Genomic DNA, 23,068 nt, shown 5'->3' with positions numbered 1-23,068 from the left:
CATGGCTCAAGAGAAAGGGCCAGGTGGGCCAGGGTTGGTGGTGAGTTGCACAGGGGCCAGCACGGCATGGTGATGGCTCAGCAGGCCGCTTAGGCATTTGTGTTTTTCTTGTAGGTCAACACGGGGTCTGAGGGTATTTATTTATTTATTTATTTGTTTGTTTATTTATTTAGAGAGAGAGCATAAGCAGGGGAGGGGCAGAAGGAGAGGGGGAGAGAGAGAATCTCAAGAAGGCTCTGCACTGTCAGCACAGAGCCCCCACATCAGTCTCGAACCCCCAAACTGTGGGATCATGACCTGAGCCCAAACCAAGAGTCGGAGGCCCACACAACTGAGCCAACCAGGCGCCCCATCCTGAGGATATTTCTAAGGAAGGGGGTGACATGGTCACACTTGTTCTAGAAATATCCTGCTGGCTACAAACAGGGACTGAGCCAAATGGTTTGCTGAGGGACGCCTGTAGGACGCTGTAGCATGAGTTAGGTAAGGGATGAAGAAGGTGTGGGTGGGACAGGTGGGTGGATGGTGTGAGAAAGACACTGGGCCTCTGTCCTGGGACCCTGCATAACATGACTATTCGCTCCCTACACGGGACCATCTTCTGGGAAATGCCTACTAGAAAGCTCTGGATTTAAGAAGAAACTTTTGGTTTCAGAACTCCTTTTCATAACTATTGAGGATGCCGAAGAGCTTTCGTTTATGTGAGTTATATCCGTCCACTGATAAGCACCTTATTAGAAACTAAAATCAGGCAATTATAAATATTTGTTTATTTTAAATATTAATAAACCATTACATTAGTATAAATAATGTATTTTTATGCAAAATAACTATATTTTCCCAAAACAAAAAAATTTGTAAGAAGACTGGCACCGATTTATATTTGCAAGTCTCTAATTAAGATCTGGCTTACCAGAGGACCGCCAGGGGTTATCCCACGACACTCAGTCTCTGGAATACTTCATGACATGCTCATGAGGATGGGAGTGGAAAAAAGCACGTTACGCCTTATTATGGGTCATTATGAAAATAGTTCTTACTTTGAGGACTGCCTGAAAGGGTCTTGGGCCACCTCCGCCCCCCGAGTTTTCCTGGACCACACTTTGAGAAGTAGACTCGGTCTACTGAAGTAGACAGACTCAGCCAATGTTTGGCGAATGACAGCATTTTCTCAGTTCCCACAGAACTTATTCAAATAGCATGCATGCCATTTACCTCACAGGTTTATAGCTGTGCGTGCCTGGTGCTTAGCGAGGTCTGAGCCACGAGTGCGGTTGTGGACTCTCCAGTATAGGGGCAGGTGGAGGGCACGAGAGGGAGAGCCGATGGCCTGGGCAGGACCCTGTCTTTGAACCCATGAGCAGAGACTAAGGAAAGAACTGGAAAGACTTAGAAGACTTGGACCAAGTTTTACAACCTAAGGGAGAAGAGTTTCAAGAGGAGGTGGTCCAAAATGTTTTGATTTATTATTACTTCTTTTAAAATTTATTTATTTTTGAGAGAGAGAGAGAGAGAGAGAGAGAGAGAGACAGAGCATCAGCAGGGGAGGAGCAGAGAGAGAGGGAGACACAGAATCCGAAGCAGGCTCTAGGCTCTGAGCTGTCAGCACAGAGCCCGATGTGGGGTCCGAACCACCAACGGTGAGATCATGACCTGAGCCAAAGTCAGATGCTTAACTGACTGAGCCACCCAGGAACCCCTTAAGTGTCTTGATTTAAAATAAGAGGTAAGGGTGTGGTCCACAGTGTTGAAAGCAGCAGAGAGGTTTGTATAAGGCAAGGTGTGTGGAGCTGCTGTTGGATTTGCCCGTGAGGAGGTCCCTGGTGACCTCGGGGGCGATTTTGGTGTTTCAGCAGTCAGGGGGCCGAGGTGGAGTAGAGGTGACAGCCGGGCCTCTCTGTCCAGGAGACCAGCCGAGAAATCCCTCCTCCTGCCAGAGCCAGACCTAGTCCGTTCGGTGGGGTTCCTGCGCTAAGGGGAGCGGCCCTGCAGGGAACAGGAAGCCACGCTGAGATCCAGTAGGAAGACGTGGGTGCTGCGGGGGATGCCAGCAGGGGAAGAGGACTGGAAGGTAGAGAGCCTGTCATACTGAGAAGAAGATGGGGGACAAGACAGATGTGCACGAGAGAAATGGCAGGCAAACTAAACTTCCATCATCTGGCATATGGTTACACGCCAATCATTCGCTCATTCAGCAAATCGGCAGGAGATTCAGCTGGGCCAGGTGCTGTTCTAAATGCTGGGGATACAGTGGGCAGCAGGACAGATAAACTGGCATAGAAAGATTTCCCAAATGCATTTTTAATAAGAAAAGCAAGTTGCTGGACAATACTTAGCAGGAGAGGCAAGCGGGATTTGGGGTTTGTATGAGAGACAGTGTATCTTTTTAAAATTTTTTTCTTTTTTAAGAAAAGCTTATTTATTTATTTTGAGAGAGAGAGAGAGAGAGCATGAACAGCAAAGGCGCAGAGAGAAGGAGAGAGAGAGGACTAAGCAGGCTCCACGTTGTCAGCACAGAGCCTGATGCGAGGCTTGAACTCATGAACCACGAGATCGCGACCTGAGCGGAAACCAAGAGTCGGACGCTTAACCGACTGAGCCACCCAGGCGCCCCTCTCTTGTTATTCTTTACGCTTTGACATTGTTGCATTTTTTCCCACACAAAATATATTTGCATGACGATTTCTGTATTTTCAAATGATTTTTGAAAGCTGTTGGTGTCTGTGAGTAGAAAAGAGAGAGGGACCCGGTCTGTCCAGAGGGTTTGTGTTGATTCAGTCTTCTTTTTGTAAGCGCGGGTCAGACTGAACCCCCACCTCCCCACCACGCCCGCGGTACAGGCCAGGCGGTGATGCTCGCTGGAAAATGTGGGTTAGGACCTTCTACTTTACAGGTTCACTATCATCTGAATTCATTGCTGGGGAAAGCTGTGCCACAGCACAGAGCTGAATTTGGGCCAGAGCATTGCTTTCCTGGGAATGGAATTGACCAGCAGCCCTTTCCCCTCTTTAAGCTGAGGAGCTATATTAATTTTCGAGGCCTGCTATAACACAATACCACAGGGGTGGTATGTATTACATATAATATCATATATGTAATATTTTACCTATTCTTGGTGTTATTGCCTCATAGTTCCGTGCCTAGCAGCCCGAGATGAAGGTGTTGGCTGGGTTGATTTCTTCTGAGGCCTCTCTCTCTAGCTTGTAGACGGTCATCTTTTCCCTGTGCCTTCACATGGTCTTTCCTCTGTTCCTATCTGGGTCCAAATGTCCTCTTCTTATAAGGACACTAGTCATATTGGCCAGGAATCACCCTAAGGAGCTCATTTCCACCTAATCAACTCTTTAAAGACCCTTTCTACAAAGGCAGTCACGTTCTGAGCTACCGGGAGTTGGGCCTCAACGAATGAATTGGGGGGGTGGGGGCCCAACCCAGCCCATGCTCGAGCCTCGGAAACGCGTCTTTGGCCTGTGTGCAAATGTTCGAGTGCTGGGTGGTTTGCTCAGCGGCCCTTGGCTCCTCTGGCCAGTGGATCCTTGCGGGGGCACCTGGGTGGGGAGAAGGCCTCAGAAAGTGCACGAGTAAAAGCAGCATGATTGCATCTGTGGCTCCCCAACCACACTGAGCAACTGAAAATCCCCAAGGGGACCAGGCAACATGATTTCCTGACAGATAAGGCGGGGAGGGAGCACGCATCATTTGCCCTCAGTAACCTGACAGCCTCCAGGCCCGGGCCGCTCAGAAAACACCTGATGGATGCTTTTTCTCTTTAGCTCATGCCAGCGTGGCTCTGCCAGAAGGAAACTGGGGGCAGGACCCTCAGCAGGGCCCCAGCTGGCACGGCATGGAGCGCTCAAGCAAGATGGAGTTCTTCCAGAAGCTGGGCTACAGCCGGGATGATGTGGTCAGGGTGCTGGGCAAGCTGGGTGAGGACGCCCTGGTCAACGACGTGCTGCAGGAGCTGATCCAGACTGGCAGCCGCCCTGGGGCCCACGAGAGCAGTGCTGTGCCCCTGCTCGTTCCCAGGGGCTCCTGCGGGACCCTGGACTCTGCCCACTGCGGGCTGGCGGCAGAGCTGGAAGAAGAGCACGGAGACGCAGCCAGTTCCTTGCGACCCATAGTGATCGACGGCAGCAACGTGGCAATGAGGTAGTTTTCTTCGTCCTGGAGCCTCGGGGTGGGAGAACTGTCCCTCTTTTCGGTGGTTTTGTCCAAAGAGCGGTTTGGGGGCTAATGGATGGACCTTTGATCCCCATTCCATCCCTTTCATAGCTGTGTGGCCTTAAGTAAGTCGCTTAACCTCTCTGAGCCTCACTTCCTCCATCTGTAGAATTGGTATAAAACCTCCCTAGAAGGCAGTTGTGAGAACTGGGGCTGCACAAAATGCCCAGGACAGTGCCTGACGCAGAGTAAGTGTTCAACAAGTGGTAGCTATTATCATATCGGCCCAGAGAGAGGCTCTTTTCTGAGAAAGGCAGTAGATGACTGGGGAGGAGCCTAGCACCGGGCCTCGGCAGATGTGGCTTCTTGTCTAGAGCCTGTCCCTAACCAGCTGCGTGACTCAGAAAGCCATAGCGTCTCAAGTTTCCTCTTCTGTGACACGGGCGAATAGATAGCTTTGCTACTTCTCTAAAGGTAATGAGAATCAGAGGGGAAATGCACTTGAACTAGAAACCCTCTTTTAGGGGGTGGGGTGGAAGGGGAGAGCTGCTGCGGGGTGGCTGGCGGTGGTGTGGCTCCCTAGCCGGGTTGGAGACGTGTGCTCACGGCCCCTGAGCCGTAGACACGATTGTCAGCGTCTGTGTATTGGCATCTTTGTGTGCGTCAGTGATGGGAGTGCCGTGCCCTGGCTTGTTACGTTTCCTGCGCGGCTCCATTCAGCTGCAAGCCAGTCTTAGCGTCTCATCCACACTCCGCGATAGGCCAGGAGGAGGCTTTGTGCACACAAGTGCAGTTTTCTACTTCTTGCCTTAGTTACAGGCAGGCAAAGGGCAGATCCATAGGAAATTGGCCACTCGAGGCTGTAAATAGACGCACTTCCCCTTTCAAAAGCTGAGCCATGGGTGGGGACTGAGGAGAGGAGTGTTCTCCGCAGTGCTAAATGTGTCCAGAGGGTGTCCGTCCTTTGGCTGACAGGGCCAGCGGCTTTCCCTGGGGATTTGGACTCACTTTGGACTTGGCAGTGTAGGACGGAGGTTTGGAATGATGCTACCCAGGCTGGCCCAGCCCTGGGCGCTGTGCCTTTGTGCTTTGCGTGGTGTCTGTTCAAGTTTTAGCCAGCTGGGTCACCCTGGGCTGGTCCTCAGGCCTCTGTAACATCCACACACATGCTCCCATGTAGGCACCAGATAGGCCAGACTATGAAATCCTGCTTAATTCGAGATTTCAGGGGGAAGTTGAAAGGATGTTTAAGAATCTGGTAGGTTCTGGGGCACCTGGGTGGCTCAGTCGGCTAAGTGTCCGACTTCAGCTCAGGTCATGATCTCACAGTTCGTGAGTTCAAGCCCCGCATCGGGCTCTGGACTGACAGCTCAGAGCCTGGAGCCTGGAGCCTGCTTTGGATTCTGTGTCTCCCTCTCTCTCCTCCCTTCCTCTACTCACACGCTCTCTCTCTCAAAAATAAACATTAAAAACTTAAAAAAAAAAGGATCTGGTAGGTTCTGAGGGTGTGTGAGGGTTGTGAGGGGGGCCTGGCCTCTGTCTGATCAGGACGAGCCACCTCTCCTTCTGGGCATCCATAGAAAGGAGGCTCTAAAGGTAAAAGGGTATTGCTTAAATTGAAGACCTTTCCAGCCCTAAGATTGTACCAGCTCTGTGATCCCAGATCAAAAGAGCCGAATGGCTCTGGGCTGGAAGGACTGACTACTTCACCTGCTACAGGGAAGAGTGGGCATGCTCTCTTGGGGACCAGAGAGTTTTTAGGAATTGTTTCGATAGGGTGGTGTTGGAGGATTTTATTTTGCTGAAAATCTCTGTTGCTGCTTGGACTTCAAACTCAAACCACACCTTCCACTTGCGTGTGACCATGATGTGTCCCAGGTAAACCCATTTGGTCCCCCCTCCCCCACAACTGTAACCAGTTTAATCCCCTTGTGCTCAATCTGTGTGGGGGACAAGTAGAAGCCATCACTCAGGCTTATTATGAAGAATGTGTCAGAACACCGATGCTTTCTTTCACACACTTGCTGCCTGTACGTCATCTCAGTTAACAAGAGCATGTGTGCCTGTGTGAAGTCTCAGTGTGTGTACCTGTATGTGCGCACACACACACACACACACACACACACACACATCCCATCCCTTCCCCTGCCCCTGCATCCCGAGTCAGGGACAAAAGACCCATTGTTCAACCACCACCTGGTGGGTGGGACCTGATTTGCTCAGTGGCCAGTCTGGGAGACGGTTGGGGTGCGAGGCTCTACCTCATCCCCTGGCTCCTTCTCCCACAGTGACACCGCCTGTGTCCTCCGACCAGAGTGTCGAGAGGACCCATGACCCTCGGGCTCTGCCAGATCTCAGTTGTGCAGGATAGATTTAAGTGTGGGGCTCACCCTTTAGACACAATGGGTGGTTGAAACCAACATGGTGTCTAGTTATTATCAGTTGACCTCAAAACTCAGTTAACCTCAGAAACGTGGTTTCTGAAAATTTTCCTTTCTGAGGTTTTGTAGTATCACAGACTTTGCTACGCTCTGTTTTGGAAGAAGATATTGCTTCATATGCTGTCTGATGCTGCATGAGGTAGGGAAGGACTTAGAAGGCAGATTGGAGCTCATGTCCGTGCTGCCCTGAGGACCACCGAGAGAGTCCAAAGATCTGAGTCCTGACCTCTAGCTGGGAGCTGCCCACTAAAACCTCCCTTCGATGATGGAAAGTTCTAGACCTATCTGCCCATTAGCGATGGCCACTTGACACATGGGGCTACTGAGCACTTGAAGTGTGGCTATTGTGACCAAGGAACTGAATTTTACATTTGGTGTCTTTTGAATTAATTTGAAGTTAAATGTAAACGGTCACATGCGATGAGCGCCTAGGTATTGGACTGTACCCTAGCTTTCCAGCTGTGTGATCTCAGAGTCACGTGATGTTTTTGAGCCCTTGTTTATACAATGAAGAGGTTGGACTAAACAACAATGATCTTAAGTGGCTTTCCATCTGTAACATTCTAGGATTCGAGGTGATGATTTTATGCATGCATGAAAGAAATAAATGCATTTTTCTGAGAAAGGAATTTCTCTTCTTCTGCAGAGGTTCAGAGAGAGTAAGTAACTTGCCCCAGGTCACAGAGCAATGAATGCCAGGCTCTGCTTTCAGAGCTCTTTCCAAAGCCCTGTACTTCCTCTAGCACTGTGCATCTTTGGTTTTCCCACTGCCCAGTCTTGCAAAGTATCTCAGGGTGGGAGCCCCTGACCCCATGGATTTTATTCTGGGGCCAAAGCCTGCTGTGCTGACCAGAGCCCTTCCCAAGTGGGATGGGCCCCCACGTGCCCGCTGCACACAGGATGTGCTGGACCCCCTCACCATGTGATCTCTGTAGGACTGGTCCCCAGGATGCCTTTTCTGCTGCTGCCAGCCTTCTGGAAACCAGCCCCCCCACCGCCGCCCCCACCGGGCATCACATGTGCATGGAAAGGTGGCTCTGGTGGGCTGGCTGCCCAAAGAGTGATTTCCAAGCACAAGTCCTGCACCTTCAAAGGGTGTGGGCGTGCCTGTGCGTGTGCTCCCGTGTGTGTACATGAGAGGGGAGGGTGTGAGCTCAAGAAACAGCTAAAAGCATCTGGCAGGTTTGACAAAGAAGGTAGCTTTCATGGCACACGTGCCTGTATTTGCCTGCCCGACAAACTCTCAGGAGCCCACTGCGTGGTGCGTTCTGTAGGCAAATTTAGGAAAAGAATGATTTGGAAGGACTTCAGCTTGGGGAAAACCACCTGATAATTTCACATCCTCTTGCTGCCCCAGACAAGGGTTTTACTTAAACGAGTCCCCATGTTGGCGTGGGAGGGCCTTTTGTCTGGGTCGTCATTTACATTTCTAAGCTCTCAGAAACTTCAACGGAATCTGGCTTATTCTGGAGTAACCAACCTTCAGTGACAGGAGCTCAGGCCTGCAATGGGGGGGAGGGGCGTCTCATCAGCCCCCTTCAGTGGGCTGTTCGTGGAGGAGGCACTCCTGGGCTGGGGGTCAAACCTCCTCCTGAGTCCCTGAGTGGACTCTGGCCGATGCTGGCTTTGGGCTCCTACCTCGGTCTGCACCTGTTTCTCCCTCTCTGCGATGAAGGCACACCCTCTCTTTCTCCCCCCTGCCCTGAGCTGGGGAGAGATCTCTTGGTGAAAGAAAGGGATAAAACTCCGAGTATTTGCAATATAACCCCCAAAAAGAAACAGAGTGGAAAGAGGGGTGTGCTTTGCACCTCCTGCCCTGAAGGAAGCATCTTTTCCTTTCCTCCCTCCCCACAAGCACCACCTTGCTCGCCCGGGCACCATTCTACAGGTCGCTAACTTCTGCAGACACCTCCTGGGCAATAGTCAACGATACAGTGATGGTCCACTCAATGTACTTGGTCCACTTGCTGCAAATGGCCATGCTGACTGTGGGCACCCCAGGCGTAATTGTCCCACAGGCCAAGTTTGCCTCGGGCACCAACCCACTTCCCCTTACCACCCTCCCTTTATCCAAAACCTACCGCTTCTCTCTCCTTTTCCCAGGGCCTGGCTCTCAGCTCTCGGTGATGAGCTGGTTCACAGTGACTGTTAAGAAGCCTTAAGGGCCCTCCCCAAACTCCAGCATTTTAACAGCAGACGACTTAACCTGTCTGGGTGTCAGGGGAGAGACCGGGGAGGGGCAGGAATAAATGGAATAAGAGATGGGGGAGGAGGAGTTTGCAACCCAACAGATCAAGCTCTGAGATGTGCCCCTGGACCAGCCAGGTGGGCACCTGTCTTCGCTTTAGTTTCCTCAAGGGTGCGGTCAGAAGAAGGTCACTTCCTCGGGGGCTCGTTGCAATGATTGAAGCACAAAGTGCAAAGTGGCCTGGGACACGGGACTCTACAAATATTAAAAATGAGCTCCAAGAAGCAGGAACAAGGTATGTCTCTGAGGACCCAGCACAGAGCCTCACTGAAGATGTTCGTAAATTGACGTTGAGTAAGTGGAGGGATGCGCAGATAAATAAATGCTTTGGGCTTATGCATTTACCTCTGTGTGCCGAGGGGTGTGGACCCAGGGTGACCGCGAGTGCTTTCTTGCCTGACTGGGAGCTCTGCAGACAACTAGGGACAGACCCCTCCGTGGTGGGAAGGTGGTCCCTGAGTGTGGCTTCAATCCTGCCATGGCCCAGGGCTCTCTGTGGTCAGAAATATGGCAGCCATAATGGGGTTATGAGGTTTTTACCAACCTCAAAGTTTGGTAAAAAAAAAAAAATGTGGCAAGGATCCAACGGTAACAATCCTCACATCTCAAAAGAGACCAGAAGGCTCAGAAGAGAGGTTGGGGTGGAGCGTGTGGGAATCCGGTCCTGCAAAACAATAGACCTGAATGAAAACCCTCCATTCCAGAGACATCAGTTTAGTGATTCTAGGGGTTGGCCCCTGACTTCCCTTGCCTGGAGTCAAAGCTGGAGAGGAGAGCACTGCTTAGGGAGGGAAGGAGGGCTCTGGGCAGATGTATGTTTGTTCCAGCTTCTTCTGGTCTTCATCGTATTTACTGCCCTTTGGAAACTCTTGGCTGAGGAAACATCTTGGAAACATCTTTCCAAACATCTTTGGAAACATCTTGGAGTCTGGGGTCAGAGAGGCCACGGGACTGGATTTTGCTGCATGAAGCTCAGGGTAGCACCATTCCTCAGTTTTTCTCTTCCTGAACTGCTGAACTGCCAACCCCTTCCCCTCTACAAGCCCCCAGCCAGGGCCACTTCAGGCTGTGGTCCTGACCATCGTCACCAGAACCTGTGGCCCTGCTCACCTTTGCCTCCTCGGAGGAATCGGGTTCAGCCTCATCACCGAACATGCTCCCTCCACCCACACACCCAGCAAAGGTGTGTAGTCACAGAAACAGATGTGTGGTCACAGGAAAGAGAGCCCTCAAGAAACCATTTTTTTTTAAGTTTGTTTGTTTGTTTGTTTGTTTACAGTATAAGTGGGGGTGGGAGCAGAGAGAGAATCCCAAGCAGGCTTTGAGCTGTCAACGTAGAGCCCAACACGGGGCTCAAATCCATGAACTGTGAGATCATGACCTGAGCCGAAATCGAGAATCAGAGGCTTAACCAGGCTCCCCAAGAAGCCATTTTTAAAAGAAGGGTGGTGGTGAGATGTTTGCTTGAGAACGGAGGACAGACTTGTCACCGCTGACAGAGGCATGTTTGGGAGTGGGGGTGGGGTGGGGTATCATCAGTTGTTCATATTCCTGCTCCAGTGTGCACAGAAAATAGACCTTATTTTCTCAGATACAGTCTCTTCCCTACTTGTTCGGGTCGTGGCGAGCGGCAAACCTAAACTTACCAGTGTGTGATATCTTGGTGTCTCCTGCCTTCTGGATGACTTGGGGTTCATGTTTCCTCTCTCTCCCCCGCTCCTCTCCCAAATGGCATCTGGGGGCTTTGAGACCTGATGTTGGCTGGGAGAGGGGGGTCTGGGACCCTCACGGGGCTCTGCTACGGAGCAGCTGGTCTGACCTGGCTTAGCTTCCAGAATGGTCAACGTAGGAGGGTCATTGGTCTTTTTGGGATCCGTGCTGGCTTACAGCCCTGCCCCCCTCACAGGGGCCTCTTTGTCCCTCCCTAGGCCTCCGACAATCTCCTGGGCCTGGGGGCATGCGAGGGATCCAGGGTGATGCTTCCAGCTCACCTATCTGCCCCCTTCCTCCGAGGCAGCCGTGCAGCTCTGTGGACACTGTGCCCTGCTGAACCCAGGATCTCCAAGAGCCTTGTGACCTGCCAACACTGTGCTGGGAGACCGACCTTTGGCCTCCTCTTCACACCCATCCTGATGTTTCTATACTTTCTCCTCCCCTTCTGGCTGGTGGGTGAAGCAGGGGTGGGGGGGTGCATGGGCACGGACCCTGTGAACGCCCTCCTCTTTCTCCCTCCCTCTCCTTTCTTTCTTCATCTTCCTCTGGGGCAGAGGGACTGGTTCCACTTCCTTTCTTTGCACCACAGACATTGATATTTTCTCCTTACTGTTTGCATAACCCTCACAGCTTGGCCTCAGGGGCCCAAGGACTATTTTCTCTAAACTGAAAGACACTACGGGTGTAGGACTCAAGGCCTGGTTCCCGATACGTTACTGGAGTCAGAGCAATTTAGAGTTCTCGTGTATGTCCACAAAGCCTGAGTTTCAAGACTATTGACTAGTGTTTCCAAAGCCTGCCTTCTTCTCTTGGGCCTATCCTGATCCCCTCTGAGAAAATAGCAGGAGAGGCCACATACACAAGAGAAAGCACAGCATGGAAATTTAGTGTCGTCCTTGTCTGGACGTGGGCGGTGGGCCGGCTGCTGCAGGCCAGGCTTCTGAACAGAGGCTGTCATGGTGCCCTGGGCTCTCCGTGAACTCTCAACTCTCCCCTTTGCTCCCTCTCCCTGCCCCAGTCACTCTGTTGTCTCTTTGGTCCCTAGACACAGAGAGCCTTTCGCGTTGTCTTTCCACCCGGTTCTTCCCCCTTGCCTGGGCTGTACCCCTCTGGTGGCTCACAGGACCTGTGTCTTCTCAGCCCTTCATGCATTCGACACATTTTTACTGTCCCCTTACCGATCATCAGGTGCCATGTGGGTGCTGGGAATTCAATGGAGAGCAAAAGGAGCCTGTGAGTTAAAGAGGGGGAGACCTGTTCATCCTATAGGTGTGTGTAATCATCTGGCTGAGATTAGGGCCAGGCAGAAGCAGCATGTGCCGTGAGGACTCGTAATAGGGGAATCGGAGGGGGACCAGAGGGCAGGGATGCTTTCCTGAGGAAGTAGAGATGAAGCTGAGATCCGCAGGAGAAGGAGGCGTGGACCGGGCTGAGAGGAGAAGAAACAGCTGGTTCAAAGGTCCTGCGGTGGGAGCGGGGAAGGTGGCTGGCCAGGACAAAGTGCTGCAGGCCGCGCGGGTGGCTGGGCTGGAAGCAGAGGCCAGGCTGTATCGCACCCGGGGCGAAGTCCGACTGATTCTGCGATCTCGTGATCTCGTCTATCCGCCCGTCTCCTTCGCCGGCCAAACACCACTGACCTGCACAGACTCGTCCTCAGGGGTGTTTTCAGGCTTCATGGGTTCCTCCAAGCAGCACCCGGATGCCTCCTTCCCATGGCTTCCACAGCGTGGCACTCCTGGTTTGCTTCCTATTGGCCTGAGGGATCCTTTCCGTCTCTCCCGGGACATTGCCCCACCCCTGCCGTAACCAGCTCTGAGTTCCAGAGCTCCCCCCAGACCCGTCTCCCGGGCCCCTCACTCCCTCCCGGGAGTCAGGCAATTCTCTGGCTTCCAGTGCTGTGTAAGCACAGGTGCCCTACACGTTTCGTCAGCCAGAACTCTCTTCTGGAACTCAGCATGTCCACCTACAGGGGCTCCTCCAGCTCAGTACGTGTCCATGACAAAACCCGCGGTCTTTCCCTCTACACCCTGTCCTCCCCCGGGACTCCCCGTCTCAAGGAGGAGCCCCCCAGCCACACAAGCCAGAGATCTGGAAGCCTCCTCAATGCTTCCTTCTCTATCGCCCTGGATCTAACCGATCACCACATTCTGGAGATTCTCCCTTCCAGATATCTCTCAGGTTCACCTACCCTTCTCCCTTATCCACCACCACCCACTCGGTCCCAGTCAGCATCCAGTTTTGCTTTGATGACAGTGACAGCTTCCTAACTGGGTATCTCACCGCCACCTTGCTCCCTTCCAATTTACTGTCCTCTGTGTTGCCAGAGTGAGCTTTTAGAAACATACATTGGATCGTATCACAGCACAGCACATATACCCCCCATCTTCAAATCCTGCTATGGCTTCTCATTCCTTTTCGGAGAAGAGTTTGGGCCACCTGGGTGGCTCAGTTGGTTAAGCCTCAGACCCTTGGTTTTGGCTCAGGTCATGATCTCACGGTTTGTGGGTTCGAGCCCCACACTGGGTTCCACACTGACGGTGTGGAGCCGGCTAGGGATTCTCTCTCTCTGCCTTTCTCTCTGCCCCTCCCCTGCTTGCACGCTCTCTCTCTCAAAATAAATTAAATTAAATTAAAAAGAAAAAAAAAAAAAAGAGTCTTCAGTAAGGCACGCCAGGCCCTGCCTGGTCTTGGGCCTTCTCTCCCACTGCTCTCTACTTCCTGATGCTTCAGTGGAATTTCTGGGGCACCTTGGCCTCCTTCCTTGGGAAGCCCCATAACACATACACAGCCCTCTCTTAGGGTAAGAGTATTCCGCAGATGGCTACTCTCCTCCGTCTTATGTTGATCCTTATAGCTGCAGGGAAAAAGGGGATCGTGTCTACTAATCCTTGGGGTGCACTTCCCCAGGAGCCCAAGACCCTCTATACACATGACTATCGCAAGCCGCATGGTGCCAGTTAAAGGATCCATTTTTTGCCGAGAATGAACTATTTTTCAAATGCGGATTTGCCTGATTCCCTTTGATTATGAGCCTGTGATTCAGGATATTCCCAGGGGAAATCACTCTTCAGAAACCTTTTCCGTGACTCTACAGATTTCTTTGTTTTCCCATCGTAGCCATGGAAATAAAGAAGCCTTCTCTTGCCGGGGAATCCAGCTGGCTGTGGACTGGTTCAGGGACAGAGGACACGCCTACATCAAAGTTTTTGTTCCATCCTGGAGGAAAGACCCACCAAGATCTGATACCCCTATTAGAGGTATGCTGGAGCAGATATATGCTCAAGAGGTACTCCACACCTTTCCTCGGTAGTTCTCGTGGCAATTACAGTCAATTAGCTATTTGTTTGATAATGTCTGTGTTTGTCACCGCACTATAAGCTCCATGGGAACACTAACTATGAATATTCACTGCCATAGCCCTAGCACCTAGCATAGGTGCTGAATATATAGTTGGCATATAGTAGGTGCTCAATAAATAGTTGTTGAATAGATGAATAAACTACTTATTTTGTCTTCTAGTGTGAACAATTAAGTCCCCCAAATGATTGTGTCATACAGATTTTAACATTCTGCAGAGATTGGATCTGCATCCCGCCCCTAACAGAATATAGGATCTGAAAGAGACATTCATTTGGTTCAATGATATTTATTTACTTTATACCTTGTCCAATCTCTGCATTAAAAAAAAAAAAAAAAAAAAAAGGAAGGATACTTGGGTGGCTCGGTCGGTTATGCATCTGACTTTGGCTCAGGTCATGATCTTGAGGTTCATGGGTTCGAGCCCCACATCAGGCTCTGTGCTGACAGCTCAGATCCTGGAGTCTGCTTCAGGTTATGTCTCTCCCTCTCTCTGCCCCTCCCAGTGCTCGGTCTTTCTCTGTCTCCTAACAATAAATAAATGTTACACTCATTGACCATAAAACAAACTGATTTAAAAAATAATAACAATAATTAAAAAAAAGAAAACTAAGGCCCAGGGAATTCTTTATTTTTAATTCTTATATCAGCTAGGAATATTTTAAGCTACAAATAATAGAGCAGGTGGTTTAAATAAACAGGGTGTTGTTTGTTTGTTTTTGTTTGGCTTTCTCATTACTAGAAGTCAGACACTAAGCCACTGTTGGCATTGTTTCTTCAGTGATGGTGGGGCTGACCTCCTGGCGATTCGGGGAGATTTCTTTGATTTTGAAAAAAATCTTTTTAACATTTATTTATTGTCAAGAGGCAGAGACAGAGCATGAGAAGAGCAGAGACAGGGGGAGACACAGAGACTGAAGCAGGCTCCAGGATCCAGTTGTCAACACAGAGCCTGACGTGGGGCTTGAACTCATGAACCGAGAGATCATGACCTGAGCCAAAGTCAGATGCTTAACTGACTGAGCCACTCGGGCTCTCCATCTTTGATTTTTTCTTTCAGCCTCTTAACCAAAAGTTTTTGGTGTTGTTTTTAATTCTACCAATGGTTTCTAATTGCTGCTTCTTCTCTTTCAGATTCCCTGTCTTTATTTTTTAAATAAAATGATATTCTTGTTGGGGCACTGGCGTGGCTCAGTCAGTTGAGCCTCCAACTCTTGATTTCGGCTCAGGTCACGATCCCACGGTTGTGGGACCGAGCCCTGCATCGGGCTCCATGCTGAGCATGGAACCTGCTTAAGATTCTCTCTCTCTGTCCCTCTGCCACTTCCACCAATCGCATGTGCATGCTCTCTCTCTGTCAAAGTAAAAAAAAAGATATTCTTGGGGTGCCTGGGTGTCTCAGTTAAGCGTCCAACTTTGGCTCAGGTCATGATTTTGCAGTGTGTAAGTTTGAGCCCCGCATCAGGCTCTGAGCTGACAGCTCGGAGCCTGGAGCCTGCTTCGGATTCTGTGTCCCCCTCTCTCTCTGCCCCTCCCCTACTCATGCTCTGTCTCTGTCTCTCTCTTTCTCAAAAATAAATAAACATTAAAAAATATATATCCTTGTCTTAGGGATGAAATATCTTTAATTATTTCTATAGTAATATAGACTTTAAAAAGTTCCCTTTAAGTTCTGTGAATCCTATTTATTTTTCTTGGGTCAGTTCCCTTTGTTCATTTCTGTGGTGTGTGTGTGTGTGTGTGTATGTGTGTGTGTGTGTAGGTGTGTGTGGGGTGTGTATGTGTAGGTGTGTGTAGGTGTGGGAGTTTGGGGGTGTGTTTGCGTGTGTGTGTGTGCATGAGTGTGTGTGAGTGTGTGTGGGGGTGTGTGTGGGGGGTGCTGTTAAGTCTTCTCAAAGGTCTAGTACTTGTTTGGCCGTCAGTTTTGATTTGCAAACAAAGAGCCAGATCAGTTAGATACACCTCTATGTGATTTCCTTGCGTCTTCTCTCCTAGTACGAGGATCTCTCCCGGAGTGGCAGGGCTGACTGACCGTCAGTGTAGACCAACAGAGTTCACTTGGGCAGACCCTGCGTGGGGCAGGCAGGTGCACAGTGCAAAGTGCCCCATGATGGCTTTACTCCAGGAGGTCAAAGGCCACATGGGAACCTCCTCCTTCCTAGTGATATCTCACTTTCCTTATAGCAGTAAGGGTAGGGAAAGGGTAGATGCACCTGCCCCAGGAGTAGCCCTTCAGGTAGTCAGTAGCCCTGACTTCCGCAGACTTCCCACTTCCTCTCCACAGGCCCGCTGAACACTCTGGGCCTTTGCAGAAAGGATGGCCTCATATCCACTTTAGCCTTCTACCCACGTTCTGGGCTATGGCTCCCTACGTGCCGGGGGATCAGTATGGTTTCCTGGGTTTGCTGCTGTTCCCTGGCCCATTCTAATGTGATTATGGATCCCCTCCCCGTTTCGTACTTCTTTACTGCCATTTCAGTAGGATTATGAGAGAGAGGCAGGGATCAATACTTGTGTTCAGTTCTCCACCATGAACTGCTTACCCTAAATTATTCTTTACAGTCTGAACATGGAGAATGGCAGCTCTCAACAGCTGTGTAATATTTAAATATAGTATGGGTAGGGGCGCCTGGGTGGCTCAGTCGGTTGGGCATCCGACTTCAGCTCAGGTCACGATCTCGCGGTCTGTGAGTTTGAGCCCTGCGTCGGGCTCTGGGCTGATGGCTCAGAGCCTGGAGCCTGCTTCCGATTCTGTGTCTCCCTCTCTCTCTGTCCCTCCCCCATTCATGCTCTGTCTCTCTCTGTCTCAAAAATAAATAAACGTTAAAAAAAATTAAAAAAAAATATAGTATGGGTAAAGGGTAGGGAAATCACTTTGGGGTAGGGAAGGAATTTTAAAACAAGTCACAACAAGTGCAAAGCTTCAGGGGAAAGATTCATAAATTTGACTGCATTAAAATAAAAGCTTCTGTTCATTAGTGGATACCACAAAAACCAAAAAATGAAAAAACAAGCCTTAAACTGGGAGAGGCGATCACACATTCCTGATGAAGGATTACTGTCCAGAATCTATAGAGAGCTTCTCCAAATTAATAAGACAAAGACAAAGGGCCAACAGAAAGATGAACTAAAGCATGAATGGGCCTTTCACAGAAGAGAAGACATAAATGGCCAATAAACGTATGAAAAGACGCTCACTCTCATTAGTACCCAAAGAAACGCAAAAGAAAACCACAATAAGAGGGCACTGTACACCCACCAGATTGGCAAAAATTCAGAAACCTGAAAAGCCAAGCCCTGACACGGTCTTCTTGAATGCTGTGTTGGGTAGTCAGCTGATAGAACTGCTTTGGAGAACAATCCAGCACTGTCTTGGAAAGTGCCTTTCCCTACCACTCAGCAATATCACTCTTAGAGTTACTCCCTAGAGAAGTCCTTGTACTCCTGTCCCCGGAGACTGACGTGCAGAACTGACAGTGGGGAACACAGGGACGTGGCCGAACCTCTCCAACACGATGTTACAGGAAGAAAGTAAGCGTGCAAGAATATGCACAGTATGATTCCACGTGTGTAAAGTCTAGAGGTTCCTAATCGCGTGAAAAATAGTCCTTTTGGGACGATGCATACATATGTATCCTTAAAAATGAGAGGAGGGGCGCCTGGGTGGCTCAGTTGGTTAAGTGTCCGACTTCAGCTCAGGTCATAACCTCGCAGTCAGTGGGTTCGAGCCCCGCATCAGGCTCTGTGCTGACGGCTCGGAGCCTGGAGCCTGCTTCGGATTCTGTGTCTCCCTCTCTCTCTGTCCCTCCCCCCGACTTGTGCTCTGTCCCTCTCCTGCTCATGCTCTGTCTCTCTCGTTCTCTCTCAAAAATAAATAAAACATTAAATAAAAAAAAAAAAAAACGAAAGGAAGGGAACTGTAAACACGAAGTCTACAAATTGGGCTACGTCAAAGGGGCAGCAGGACGTGCAAAGTGGGAGGGGCGCGGGGGACCTCAAAAGCATGGCCACGTTGTAGTTCTCTATGGGAGTGCTGCGTAGGTGGCTTTAAAAGTTATCCTTGGTGCCCTTATATGCATTATGGACTTTCAAAAAGTCATATAGGACAGGACGTAGATTTGAGGGAAGAGACAGTTAGTGAAGAATATGCTAAAGTTCTTCCAAGTTCTGAGTAACTGTTACAGTAGAAGGGATTTTCTTTCGCCTGCCTCCAAAGGCAAAACTAGGATCAAAGAGTAGACTTCCCGGGAACGTGGGTTTTAGCTCCTGTAAGAGACCTTGTGGCGTATCAGGTGTTCACCTCCTCACCAGTCCGCATACTAAGCTGTCGCCCACGTGAGCTTATCAGTCTACTCACAGACACTGAGACAGAAGGAGGAATTGCTAACCTCATTTTATACTAGTTGCAAAATCTGGTGTTCAGAGAGGGAGGAGCCACAGCTGAGACCAGAACCCGGGCGTAGGGTCTGAATCCCAGACTCTCCCTAGTACATCCTTGTGTCCCTCAGAGCTGTGTTACGGTGTGCTCTGTCCTAAGGGTGTCCCAAGCAGATTCCTGTACCATGGGGGAAGATGGACAGTGGCTCTGAGCTACGGGCTCAGGCAGGAGCCTTCCAGGTGGATGCAAGTCTCCTAGTAACTTCTAAGGCTTTGCCAGGATTCCAGTTAAACTATGAATGTCTTTCTCCAGAAGGTCTCTCGTGTCTGCTGTGGTAGGGGTATTATGGCGTGTGACCATCAAAAGGACAAGAGCTATGGCTTTGCTCTCCTTTCTAAAGTGACTCCCCCTTGTAGGGTATCATTCTCGGGACAGAAGCCAAGAGCCCTGTTGACCCCAAGCTGCTGGCAAATTTCTCTTGACCTCCCTGCTCATGTGCCAGGCTGGGCCATGGGGTGGGGGAGGAGGAGTTGGCTCAGAGAGGACCCCTGAGCTGCCGCACATGCTGGGCGATCTGAGAATGGTTTTAGGGGTGGGGGTCCCACCCAGGAAGCTGCCACATTCTGTCTCCCGCCCCCCCTGTGGCCCCCAGAGCAGCACATGCTGGAGGAGCTGGAGAGGCAGGCGGTGCTCGTGTATACCCCGTCCCGCAAGGTGAACGGCAAGCGGGTGGTCTGCTACGACGACCGCTACATTGTGAAGGTGGCCTACGAGCAGGACGGTGTCATCGTCTCCAACGACAACTACCGCGACCTCCAGAGCGAGAACCCCGAGTGGAAGTGGTTCATCGAGCAGAGGCTGCTCATGTTCTCCTTTGTCAACGATCGGTACGTGGCGGCACAGGGGGTCCTGGCATGGCGGGGGGCTGGGGTGACCGGCAGAAAGCCAGTCCAAATAGCCTAAGCCCAGCGGGGCTTGCCGTCATGGGCACACCGTACCAAAGCAAAGGACACCCAGTCCTGGAGACAGAGCCCACTGGAAGTCACCTGCTCTCTCCCCCGGGGTCCGTAGAGGCTCTCTCAGTCCCTCTGGGTCTCCTCTCCATCGCGATCACGATTCCTCAGCAGGGCTGTTTTGTCCCAATTGTCCATGACCTTTCTGTTCCCATGCCCACATGTGGTTGACCTGGCAAAGAATTGCCCCACAGGTGGGCCAAGCTTGAGCTTGGGGCACCATCAACTTGTTGCTTTTATTTATTTATTATTTTAAATGTTTATTTTTGAGAGAGTGCACATGGGGGAAGGGCAGAGAGAGAGAGAGAGAGAGAGAGACAGAGAGAGACAGAGAGAGGGATACAGAGAATCCCAAGCAGGCTCCGCACTGTCAGCACAGAGCCCGATGAGAGGCTCGAACTCACGAATCGTGAGATCGTGACCTGAGCTGGAATCAAGAGCCACCCAGGTGCCCCTTGTTGCTTTTATTTTTAAAGCATTTACTACAGGTAAGAGCACTGCAACAGCCATCCTGGGGAAAATCGGAACTTTGTTGCACTTCCCTTCACTTGTTTTACGTTCACGCCCTTTTTTTTAAGTTTTGAATTACGTACGGGAGTCATCTTTTTTGGGGGGTTGAGAAGAACTTGGAACTAAGTCTATCGCAATACCTGTTGTTGGTTGCAATTTTCAAGAGCGTCGAGTTGGTTCTTCTGTCCCCTAGGTTGGTTCCGCTGGGTCAGGTCCACCCTGAACCAACCAGCTCCAGCTGGGGGAGGGCAATGTCATGGACGCAAGGCACAAACCTGTTAGCAGGTGCTGGGCAAGGGCCCCTGGACAGAGCTAAGGTGGGGAGGGAGCAGTGCGGATGTCGTCAGGCACGCTGAGGGCAAAGGCTAGGGGTCTGGCAAGGTGGCCATGGGTCTGAGACTTAGCGGGGGCGGGTGGGGAGGCAGGGTGCAGAGGGTAGAGCACGCTGGGATATCACTCTCACTTCGCTTTCTGTTCCAGGCAGTGATAGCTTGACCCTCATTCTGGGCTCTTGGACTGGCCTTTAGAAATATGGTTTAAGAGAAACTCCCAACTCTGTGACGACAGGGGCTGTATGTGCCTTGTCTGCCATGGCCCATCACAGGCACTCAAGAACTAGTTGTAGGTGGCAAGTGAGTGAGTGAGTGAATCAGTAAAGCGAATGGCTGCGGTCCTGGGGAAGGGAGAGAGGTGACAGGTCGGCTGGGTCAGGCCACTTGTGCGCGGCAGGCCCGTTCCTGACCTCGAAGCCCAGGAGGCAGTGTGGTGTTCTGGAAAGAGCTAGAGCTTTGGAGGCAGCAGATGAGGTTTCCAGTGGAGGCTCCGTCATTTACGGGCTGTGTGTCATGGGGGAAATCCCTGTCACTGAACTAAATGTCCCTCACCTTGAATTAACCATACCTGGATTAATCATATTTATGTTTGAGATGGTTCTGAGGACTAGGGAGAACTGTACCCCGAAGAGTACCTAACTGTACCTAAGAGTAGCACTTACTTTCAGGCCAGGCCAGGACGTGGTGCCTCTAGAGGGCACTGTGCCCCTACTACTACCCTCCCAAGCCCCAGAGCAGAGGCTTGCAAGCAGCCAGCTACCTGCTCCCCGGCCCCAGGAGCCCCCATGGCCATTTCCATATACTCAAGGCCAGCAGCTCCCTCTATCCAGCTCAGGCCTGGAGAAATCTGGAAAGTCTGGTGACTGTCGGTTCCAGAAAATCCTCACTGAAGTCTGATGGATCATGGCTGCCTTTGGCCTGGCCACAGCCTGGGGCCAAGGCCAAGTCCTTTTGACGCACCGGCCTCTGCTAAGGGCCTGCCAGAAGGTCCCCCAGCTGCCAGAAGGCAGAGCCTCCCTGCCTGCCTGTGGGTGAGGACGCCTGCCCCAGTGCCCTGGGCACGTCCATAGGGCCCTCTTGGCCCAGCTCACCGCGGCCAAGGCCTAGCAGAGAGCAGGAGGTAAAGCCTTTGGGAACCTCTAATAACCGCAGTGGGCGGCTCCCCAGATTCTTGGTCAGGGCCCAATTCTGAGAAGCCGGGTGTGTAGCTGGGATCTGAGCCACGGAGGCTGCCTGGGACCAGCGACTGCCCAGTTCTGGGCTGGCCTAGGGTATGTGGTCTGCATGGTGGGACTCAGTATGACCCTTGACTCTCAGAGGGACACCAACCCCTGAAAACAGCCCCCCACTTAGGAACCACAACCCCTCTAGCGGAACCTTTGTATGACCTGGAAATGCCTCCTGGGAACGAAAGTATTCACATAAAAAAATGGATGGCCCTAAATGAAGGGCGTTTTCCTCCCAAGGAATGTGTTCCCCTCTGAGCTGTGGGCACACTGACGATGCATTCCCTTCCTTGTGAGGCTTAATTCCAGGGAGATGGGAAGGGGCAGACAGGGGGCAGGAGGGTATCAGAGAACGGGGCCGGGGTCAGGCAGCCCTGGAAGCTGAGACCAAACCCAGAGCTCCCCGGGGTTCCAAAAGGACCTGCCCTGAGGCTCTGTGTGCCGGCTACACCTGCTTCTTCACCGGCTCACTGGCTGGCATTTCAAACCGTATTAATATTTATCCCCCACCTGTATATGTCCAGAGCTGTGGGGCAACACAGGAGATCCAAGTAAGGGAGCCCGCAGGACTAGGGCTGTTTGCAGCCCCGGGGAGGTCTGGACAGTGAGAAAGCAGCACAGGGTCACTTTCGGACCCGGGGCCCAGGGGAACCCTAGAGGGATTACGCTTCAATTTCAGTGCATAAAAATCACCTGGGAAGTTGTTAAAAGGCAGATTCCTGAACCACCTGAGAGTCTGAAGAAGCAGGTCTGGTGGGAAGCCAGGAGCCTGCAGTTTTAAAGGCGTCACCGGGTGATTGCGGCCCTTGCTGGACACACACTCGGGAGAGGCCCGAGGCCGCTCTCCTGAGAGCCGTGCTCTCTGCTCATGGGTTCAGTGAGAAGGGAGGGCTGTGCTGCTTTCAAATGCTACACGGCCCCGGGGTGGGGGGGGAGAGCCCTGGATGGTGAGCCCCGCCCGAGGCCGGCCGTGCCTGCTGCGCCCATTCTCTCGCCCGGCTGGCTGGGGCCTGCTCCCCATGCAGGTGCTGGTGGTGAGTTTCTGTGGGTCTAGCAGTTGCCCCCCTGTGCTTGTTTTACAGGTTCATGCCTCCCGATGACCCCTTGGGCCGCCGGGGACCCACCCTGAGCAACTTCCTGAGCAGGAAGCCCAAGCCCCCAGAGCCATCCTGGCAGCACTGTCCGTACGGTGGGTGGCACCCCCATGCCTCGCGATCCCGGTTCAGGTCTCGTGTGAGGGCGGCACAGGGCGCAGTCAGAAGTGCGGGCCTGCTCGTCAGCAGCCTGGGTTCTTGCCTGGGTTCTGCTCCTAACTGGCTGTGTGACATCAGAGAGACCGTTTAACCTCTCTGGATGGCACTTGCTGACAGGGTTGTTATAAGGATGAACTGACATCCTGGGTGACCGTTGCATGGGAGTGTCTGTGAGGGCCGGATGCCGGGGTCCCACACAGGGCAAAGCTGTATGGTGTGTACCCCCAAGCTCCTCCTTCTCAGTCCCTCCCCCTTGCACTCTGCCACGCCTGTCTGCATCCCTCCACCCCTCCCTCCACCAGCCCTCCACCCCTGGACCTTCATGGCCTTCGTCAATGCTATCCATTAAGAATTAAGGCTTTTTATTCCAGAGCACTTCTAGCCAGCTCTTTCGCTAACTTGCTTTGGCAAGTTCATTTGTTCGTTTAATGCCGCC

General features: G+C 51.6%; 1 protein-coding gene across 2 annotated transcripts in view; it reads left to right on the top strand.

Annotated features, from left to right (window-relative positions):
• Positions 1-23,068, top strand: part of ZC3H12D (zinc finger CCCH-type containing 12D) — a 36,017-nt gene that overhangs the window by 5,723 nt on the left and 7,226 nt on the right. For both annotated transcript variants that reach the window (XR_006202885.1, XM_042940051.1), the window contains exons 2-5: positions 3,774-4,149; positions 13,681-13,820; positions 18,951-19,185; positions 22,462-22,568. Coding sequence is in view for 1 of the 2 variants with exons in the window: in XM_042940051.1 (XP_042795985.1) it covers positions 3,845-4,149; positions 13,681-13,820; positions 18,951-19,185; positions 22,462-22,568 (787 nt within the window). In the remaining variant the exon portion in view is untranslated. The remainder of the gene's footprint in view (positions 1-3,773; positions 4,150-13,680; positions 13,821-18,950; positions 19,186-22,461; positions 22,569-23,068) is intronic.

Source organism: Panthera leo, chromosome B2, assembly GCF_018350215.1.
Source record: "Panthera leo isolate Ple1 chromosome B2, P.leo_Ple1_pat1.1, whole genome shotgun sequence".
Lineage (NCBI taxonomy): Eukaryota > Metazoa > Chordata > Mammalia > Carnivora > Felidae > Panthera > Panthera leo.
Note: the sequence above shows the minus strand (reverse complement) of the source record. Positions and strands in the feature narration are given on the sequence as shown.